The sequence below is a fragment of the Homarus americanus genome, unplaced genomic scaffold, assembly GCF_018991925.1.
Source record: "Homarus americanus isolate GMGI-L3 unplaced genomic scaffold, GMGI_Hamer_2.0 scaffold9514, whole genome shotgun sequence".
Lineage (NCBI taxonomy): Eukaryota > Metazoa > Arthropoda > Malacostraca > Decapoda > Nephropidae > Homarus > Homarus americanus.
The window spans coordinates 22,605-32,012 of NW_024728474.1; the positions used below are offsets into that span (position 1 = coordinate 22,605).

At 43.4% G+C, this 9,408-nt stretch overlaps 2 protein-coding genes across 3 annotated transcripts; both read right to left on the reverse strand.

The window, feature by feature from the left end:
• Positions 1-86: 86 nt before the first annotated feature.
• LOC121866096 (acanthoscurrin-2-like) lies at positions 87-3,395 on the reverse strand. 2 transcript variants are annotated; one of them, XR_006088888.1, is made up of 3 exons: positions 3,292-3,395; positions 405-2,168; positions 87-369 (listed from the first exon to the last, which is right to left on the reverse strand). XR_006088888.1 is itself a non-coding variant. In XM_042365692.1 (2 exons), the coding sequence occupies exons 1-2, from the start codon at positions 3,298-3,300 to the stop codon at positions 1,572-1,574; spliced, it is 606 nt and encodes a 201-aa protein (XP_042221626.1). In that variant the 5' UTR covers positions 3,301-3,395; the 3' UTR covers positions 87-1,571. The 2 variants fall into 2 exon arrangements, 1 of the variants encoding a protein (XP_042221626.1); XM_042365692.1 differs by having other exon boundaries at positions 87-2,168.
• Positions 3,396-6,293: 2,898 nt separating this feature from the next.
• LOC121866103 (glycine-rich protein DOT1-like) lies at positions 6,294-6,845 on the reverse strand. Its single transcript, XM_042365700.1, has one exon. The coding sequence runs from the start codon at positions 6,843-6,845 to the stop codon at positions 6,294-6,296; it is 552 nt and encodes a 183-aa protein (XP_042221634.1).
• Between the last annotated feature and the right edge of the window lie 2,563 nt (positions 6,846-9,408).

Sequence of the window (9,408 nt, forward strand, 5' to 3'; positions counted from 1 at the left end):
TAACACACTTCAATCTCCTGTCATTACAACTCACAACGTACAGTAAGTTACATGAAACAACTAATGGTTCAGTAAAACACAAATAATAATATTTTTCACATATCTTATTATAAACAAAATTTACAAATATTGGATAGACAAACAAAAATACAATTCACAACGTAGACAAGATGAAGACAAGACCCATCGGGCACCTGTGACTGACATGAAGACAAGACCCATCGGGCACCTGTGACTGACATGAAGACAAGACCCATCGGGCACCTGTGACTGACATGAAGACAAGACTCATCGGGCACCTGTGACTGACATGAAGACAAGACCCATCGGGCACCTGTGACTGACATGAAGACAAGACCCATCGGGCACCTGTGACTGACATGAAGACAAGACTCATCGGGCACAAATATAAGCAAACACTCAGGCTACGTCTGTGATGCTGGCAAAAATGTCTTAGTATCTTTTGAGTTTAGAGATCTTAGAACCAGATTTAATTCTTTCAGTGTGTGAATGTGGATGGGATATTCCTTTTTCATTTAGTAATTTATAGGAATACCTAGATAAAATGACAACGTAAGATATCTACCTGACTATAGGGAAGTTATCTGCGATATAGACTATAGAGAAAGACTGCTTGATGTCATTTGTAAGGTGACGAAATATTGTAGTTTCAGTTGAGAAAAACTAAATGAACTAAGAACAATTATTATGAACAGGTGTTAGGGAGACTCTCCAAGGCTCCAGGTATGAACAAATGTATGGAAGAGATATTTTGAACTTTCAGCTTTGAACAAGTGAGGAAAACTTTGAATTTCCAGCTTTAACAAGTGAAAATAAAGCAAATCAACGGAACTTGCAGGTGATGGAACGGGTGGAACAGAAGTTGCAGGTGATGGAACGGATGGCTCGGAACTTAAAGGTGATGGAACGGATGGAACGGAACTTGTTGGTAATGGAACGGGTGGAACGGAACTTGCAGGCGATGGAACGGGCGGAACAGAAGTTGCAGGCGATGGAACGGATGGAACGGAACTTGCAAATGATGGAACGGGTGGAACAGAACTTGCAGGCGATATAACGGGTGAAACAGAACTTGCAGATGATGGAACGGGTGAAATAGAACTTACAAACTGTGGAACGAAGCTTAAAGGTGATGGAACTTAAAGGCCATAAAATTACACTTAAAAGCTTGTAATTATATCCAGGTAATAAAATAAACTACAATTCAAAATATATATCAATGACTATACTGTAAAATTTTCCCTCTGAACAAGAATGACGAAAATATTCTTAACCTCTCAAGAATAAGTAGATGTGAAATAGATCGCTGAAATAGAGTTTTGATATTTTTTTGACGTATGAATGATTAATTAAGAGACGCAGGTTCTTAGTAGGTGGGAGCCAGTGTTGTGTTTACGTCCATGTTGGGGAGGAGGAAGAGGAGGAGGAAGAGGGGGGTGGGGGAGAGGAGGATGACTGTTCCCCTTGGAGTGCTTGTAGTCAGTGGCCCAATATGGTTATGGTACTTAAGGTGTCACGTGAAGTCCTCATGGTGTTGTGATGGTGCATCCTTACCGCCCGTAGCCGCCGCCGCCTCCATATCCACCGCCATAGCCGCCGCCACCATGTCCACCGCCATAGCCGCCGCCTCCATGTCCACCGCCATAGCCGCCGCCTCCATGTCCACCGCCATAGCCGCCGCCGCCATAGCCACCGCCTCCATGTCCGCCGCCTCCGTAGCCTCCACCGCCTTTGCCTTTTCCGCCGCCATAGCCTCCGCCGCCCTTACCTTTTCCGCCTTTGAAGAGTCCACGGAAGCCTTTGAAAAAGCCGCCACCCTTGCCTTTACCCTTTCCACCACCATATCCACCACCGCCCTTTCCCTTTCCACCTCCGTAGCCGCCTCCGCCTTTACCCTTTCCACCCTTGAAGAGTCCACCGCCAAATCCACCTTTGAAAATGCCACCGCCCTTTCCCTTTCCACCTCCGTAACCGCCGCCGCCGTGTCCGCCCCCGTAGCCGCCACCGTAGCTGCGCATCACTATGACTGGGCGATAGTAGTGACCTCCTTTCCTTTTCTTGAAGGGCTCGGGGTCAGGGGCGGGTTCAGCGCTGACTGAGGTGAGGACCCCCATCAGCGCCAGCAGGAGGGCCAGCGCCCAGTGTGTCTGAGGGAAGAAGAGAGAGAAGCAAAATAAAGAAACGATAAGAAAACACCTGAATATTCCTGGGCCTCGGCTGTAGATGTGATGGACGCCAAGAAAACACCTGAATATTCCTGGGCCTCGGCTGTAGATGTGATGGTTCTCTCGGGTCAGGTCTGCCCCAGGGTTGAGGTAAGGACTCGTCATTACCTGCCAGAGTCTTTCCATGAGTGTGGGATGAAGACTTAAGGGTCAGTCTTTCTACTAAGTTCCATCTCACTGTCACCCGTGGCGACTTTCACACCTGATACATACATACATACATACATACATACATACATACATACATACATAAAAAACAATGCCCAATTTTAATACATAAATTAAAATCTGAGAATTCTCTTTCGACGGTCTTGTATAAATAATATCAAGTAATGTAAAGAAATAAATCCCTTTATCCAGTGATGTAATCTCTCAAGTAATCCTGGTATGGGCTTAATCCGCTTCAGGTATAGTAAGAAATCCTATTGAGAAACGGTGCCCTGTCTCTAAGGAACAGGACAACAAGTATCACTCAAGGAAATGACCTTACACTCAAGGTCTATAGCCACCCTTGTGCTCATCCTCGAGGTGAAGTATGCTTGTTACTCGAGTCATAAGTTAAGGTAGAGTCAAGGAAGAGTTTTGATGTCATAATGGATGACTACTTTGTGTTTAAGTGAGTCGTAGAAGTTAGGTGCTCTTGTATCAACACAGTAACCACACACAAACACACACACACACACACACACACACAGTTTCAAGAATGTTGTACAAAGCTTTAAAGGTGTTTTATAAAGCTTCAATAACTTATTTAATAAAACTTCAAGAACATAATGCTTCAAGAACGTTTCATTAAGCCTCAAACACACATTATAATGAAGCATCAACAAACGTATCACGGAGCCTTGAAATCATTGCTGAGTATCGTATATAAACTTTGTAACAGTGTCTCATGAAAGCTTCGAACACCACAACTGTGACATATAACAGACTCACACAATAAACACACAGTACGTCACATACACCACAGTTCATCACATACACCACAGCACACCACAGTACACCAGCCGTGACACCATACTCCCGGGAGATATTCAATACTCACTACGTTCATTATGGTTCTATGGTAAAGGCAGTCGTCCTTGGCCTGAGCGGAGACGGAGAGAAGAATGGTTCCTCCTACGGTTGTCTGCCTCTTAAATAGACGCCCAACCTGCTGCTGCTGGGGAGGTGACTGGGAGGGGGTTGCCAAGTAGTGTGTTTACTTCTCTTTCACTTTCTACCTGAGAGAGAAACGGAAGTAAACAGTTTCCTGGCGACCACGATTAGTCTCTCGTGGGAAAATCAGGGTGGTGATATCTTTGTGCATTGTGATGTAATAAAGTGCATGAACTCTATCGTATATTCTCCTGTATGAGCTCTGTAATACACACACACACACACACACACACACACACACACACACACACACACACACACACACACACACACACACATAATGGAAGGATGAATTAAAGTTTTTTGAATAATTAATTCCAAGACATTTTCAGTGAGTCATGTACCTAAGCTCTTGTCTCCTTGTACCTGGCAGCTGAGGTCAATACTTAATACACGTCTTAGGGATTGTGTATTATTATTATTACTATTATTATTATTATTATTATTATTATTATTATTATTATTATTATTATTGTTATTATTATTATTATTATTATTATTATTATTATTATTATTATTATTATTATTATTAACGACAGATGTTAACAATAATCACTACATCAGAATTTGTCAACGAGTGATGGAACGAGAATTTTGTCAGATGTTTTATGACACAAATGACATAAACCGACACACAATATGACGCAAACAATATAATGACACACATGACACACAATATGACGCAAATGATACACTATGATACAACTTACACACTGTGACACAAATGACACAAGATATGACACAGATGACACACTTTCTGATGCAAATGATACCATGACACAATTGACACACACATACCATGACACAACTAGCACACTATAACACTACTGACACATTTATGACACAAATGACACACGATATGACAAAACTGACACACAATGACACAACTGACACACTATGACAAAAATGACACAATATATGACACAGTTGACATACTATGATACAACTGACACACTATGACACAACTGACACACTATGACGCAACAGACACACTATGACGCAACCGACACACTATTACCCAAAACACTATGACACAACTGACACACTATGACACAACAGACACACTATGACGCAACAGACACACTATGACGCAACCGACACACTATGACGCAACAGACACACTATGACGCAACCGACACACTATGACGCAACAGACACACTATGACGCAACCGACACACTATGACGCAACCGACACACTATGACGCAACCGACACACTATGACGCAACAGACACACCATTACGCAATAGACACATGCGGAAGAGCTGTAGCTATTAAAAATCTAATGGGGGGATAAAAAAAGACCACATTAGTAAGATTATTATGGAGATCACAACAAAAACAAACAAACAAACAAACAAACAAACAAACAAACAAACAAACAAACACAATAACAACAACCCAGGTGAGATTATTTACAGGTGAGAGCTACGACAGAAGACCCCGGAAGTGAGATAATCCCTTGGCGTAACCTTGACTCTCTACAACACCTGGCCAAACCTGTGTCCTGCCTCTACTGCCTCTACAACACCTGGCCATACCTGTGTCCTGCCTCTACCACCCTCTCAACACCTGGCCATACCTGTGTCCTGCCTCTACCATCCTCTCAACACCTGGCCATACCTGTGTCCTGCCTCTACCACCCTCTCAACACCTGGCCACACTGTGTCCTGCCTTACACCCTCTACAACACCTGGCCATACCTGTGTCCTGCCCTACCACTCTCAACACCTGGCCATACCTGTGTCCTGCCCACCACCTCTCAACACCTGGCCATAGCAACACCTGGCCATATACCTGTGTCCTGCCTCTACCACCCTCTCAACACCTGGCCATACCTGTGTCCTGCCTCTACCACCCTCTACAACACCTGGCCATACCTGTTCTGCCTCTACCACCCTCTACAACACCTGGCCATACCTGTGTCCTGCCCTCTACCACCCTCTACAACACCTGGCCACACCTGTGTCCTGCTCTACCACCTCTCAACACCTGGCCATACCTGTGTCCTGCTCACCACCCTCTCAACACCCCATACCTGTGTCCTGCCCTACCACCCTCTCAACACCTGGCCATACCTGTGTCCTGCCTCTACCACCCTCTACAACACCTGGCCATACCTGTGTCCTGCCTCTACCACCCTCTCAACACCTGGCCATACCTGTGTCCTGCCTCTACCACCCTCTACAACACCTGGCCACACCTGTATCTTGTGTAGCTGTGGTTTTGTAGGTGTGTGAGGGTGAGTGCGTAGAAGGTCGAGGTAAAGGTGAGTGAACCAACACAGCTTCAACTAGTGATTTATTCATCACTGGTGACGAAGAAGGAATAGGTGTAAACATCCGCGTTCTTGGGTGACAAACACACACACACACACACACACACACACACACACACACACACACACACACACACACACTCTACAATGACTTAAACCCACGAATACAATGACTTACCATCTGACCCCCTTGAGTTCAATGATTTATCCCCTTGAGTACGATGAATTAAGGTAAGTGTCATTAGCAACACGTTTAAACAGGTAATAATTATGTTTTGTTATTCAGTTCATCAGTGGAAGAAATGAAAGACAAAGAATGTGGATTAATGTAATGTTTTGTGTTACTTTACATCAATGAGTAGATAAACAGGAATAGTATTTAATGTATTACAGTTTGAGAAGGAAACGTCATTAGCAACACAAGTTTAGGTCATAATAATAAAGAAACCAATAAGGTCTATTTGTGAGTCTATGATACTGTTGTAATAATCTTGTAGTTACAAAAAGTTACTGTTTATTTTTCTTGCCTCGTCAGCCAGTTCATGATGAATATCCTCCATGTGTGAGGCAATCGTTCATGACCAAGCTGCTGGGTAGGAGGACCTGACCTCATCACCCATAGCTGCCACGCCCGTATCCACCGCTGCCACGCCCGTACCCACGCCCACCACTCACTCCTCCATATCCACCACCGAAACCGATACTGACGCCGCCACCGTGGCCATAACCACTGCTGAAACCGCCCCTGTGTCCTCTAAATCCTCCGCCACCATAGTTGCCTCTGTATCCACCGCTGCCATAGCCGCCTCTGTATCCACCGCTGCCATAGCCGCCTCTGTATCCGCCGCTGCCATAGCCGCCTCTGTATCCACCGCTGCTGTAGGCGCGTCTGAATCCGCCGCCGCCGTAGCCGCCTCTGAATCCGCCGCCGCCATAGCCGCCTCTGAATCCGCCGCCGCCGTAGCCGCCTCTGAATCCACCGCCGCCGTAGCCCCTGCTAAAACCACCTCCATGACCACCGTGGAAGCCGCCTCTAAAACTTATGCCGCCGCCAAAACCGCCACCGTGGCTGCCGAAGGAGACGTGGGACCTCCTTCTGCCCCCCTTGAATCCCTTACCCTTGGTGGGCTCTGGGTCAGCGCTGACGGAAATGAGCACCGCCATCAGCGCCAGCAGGAAGGTGAGAAGCACAGTTAAATAGATAATATATAGAGACCTAGGGAAGTACAACGATGAGAGACACAAAGATGAACTAAAAAAAATAGCCAAAAGCTGTGTTTGAGAAGAGCAGCTTAGACACATCCTGACACCATCATACTGTCATAGATACTGAGTTAGTGATGTTTGGCAAATTGGCAGGGTGATGCACCTTGGCCAGGCACAAGTTATCGTACTGGTTAATAAATATTGTTTATCTACATCTTTAATGATAGTATGAATAAGATACAGTATTATGTAGATCAGTATTTTTACATGAAGATGATGGGTGAAATTTGTAACCAGATCTGGGAATATGTATCATTATTGCTGCATTATTTGTACGTCTGGCAGCAACACATCCACCGGCATGGCTTCTTATAAGATTCTTTCGATGAGTGAGTGAGTCAAGATTTTCATTCACTGAGCCAACTTAACTCTATATATTAACCCCTTGTGTACAGTGTCGCCTTAGAGCCGGCACTGATCAAATCGTCTGACGTTGGTCAAATAATACATCAAAAGTGACCTCCCTGTAGTGAAGGGGTTAGAACAGGTACAGTCGCTTCATGTCTTATTTACCTATATGACAATTACCTTCAATTTACATGATGCGACTTAGTGAGGTTAGATCAAGGACAACATTGATTAAATTACAAAATAAACAATGACTCGAGACTCTAATAGAAGGTGAATGAGAACCTGACGTCACGACATGTTTCATACAATACTGATGGAGAAATTAAACTAATGGACAAATTTTAATTGAATCCCAGTACTTGAAGATCCTTGTTGTTGAAGCACCTTAATAACTGGATCCCTCTCCATTAAGTTTAAAATATAATTAAAATGAATATCATCAGTTGATTTTTTTTGTCGTCACGCAGAGAATTAAGAGTCACCACTGCATGCGGGTCTGATGTGACACAGAGACGCACCGCAAAGTTAGTCGTGTTGGGAATTGTTACGACGATTTATTTCCATTGCTTGACGATGAGCAATTCTGTGATGACAACGATGAAAGCGACGATATTGACCATGAAAATAACGATAAGGATGATAAGGAAAACGATAATAACGATGGAAGTACCGATAATCACGATCAAAATAACGATATTGATGATAAAGATAACGATAATGACGATGAAGACGACAATAATGACGATGAAAGCTACGATATTGATGATGTAAATAACGATAAGGATAATGAAGACAATAATTACAATAATAAGAATTAAACCGACGATACTGACGATGAAAACAACGATGATGAAAGCGACGATATTGACGATAAAAATAACGATAATGACAATGAGAACGACTAGGACAATGACATTAAGAACATTACACTGCACTACAATACAATGAAAAGAATCTAAGGAAAATAAAGTATAAAAATCGGTGTCAAATAGTGCCAAGTAATATCAAATAGTGTTAAACAGTGCCAAAGAATGTCAAATATTGTACATTATTCCCCCAATCAAGTACAGGGTCCATATTCCCAAAAGGACACGTACAGTACCATATACCATTCTTATTCCGTGTTTACTGAGCAACAAAAACAACAACACAACAAGGTAGAGTCTGTGCATTACATCCCCGCCATAGTAAAACTCTACCTCAAGTTATCGTATAGTATAAGTGAATGATATCCTAGATGATGTCCCTTCTTAAATCCTATAATCCTACGATGTCCTTTTGGAGGAGAAATATTACTCACGAATTTCATTTTGGCGGTGTCCTGGGTAATGACTTCCCCCTTACTATGAACCTGGTCCTGCTTGATACACTCCTTGGAGGTGGTCTAGTCAAGCACAAGATTCGGACATCCCTTTACACCTTCTCCCCATCCCCCCTCCCTCCCCCTTCTCATCATCTCCATCTCCACCCCCTCCCCCTTTTCCCTCCCCTCTTCCCCTCCCCAGATCAACAGGTGTCAATTAGTGATTTTATCCAGTTTTTTTATATTTTTATTCCAAGAGTTTATAAAAGCTTATAGACAAGTTCTTTGAAGTCGTGAGTAGTGTGTGTGTGTGTGTGTGTGTGTGTGTGTGTGTGTGTGTGTGTGTGTCCATAAATAAAACTCTATTCTTCTTAAGTTTCTACATACGACTCTCAACTAGACGGAGGAAGAGAGAGGAGGAGGGGGTGGAGGAAGGGGAGGGATTGAGGGAGAGGGGGGGGAGAGGTGAGGGGGGTCCTAAGTCACCCCAGTCCACTGTCGTAGGTAAGATTACCTCCACCTTTTCTTTTAGATAGCCAAGGTCACGAGTTCTAGCAATATATAAGTAAACACCTGACTTAATATACACAAAGAGATATTAAGACAAAAAACAGAGGAAAAACAAAGGCTCATTATCACACATGCAAATACAAGCACTCAGGAATATGTATGTAAATAAAATCACATTAAAGAAAATATACATTAATCCAGGTATACTGAGGTTAATTAAAGGTAAATACAGGTATGTTTTTAGGTAATCACAGACAAATTATTGCAACAGGGTAATCATAATACTTAATAACTATA

What these genes read in the sequence shown, in the direction of transcription:
- LOC121866103 (XM_042365700.1), bottom strand. Translation starts at nt 6,845, where the DNA reads ATGGCGGTGCTCATTTCCGTCAGCGCTGACCCAGAGCCCACCAAGGGT.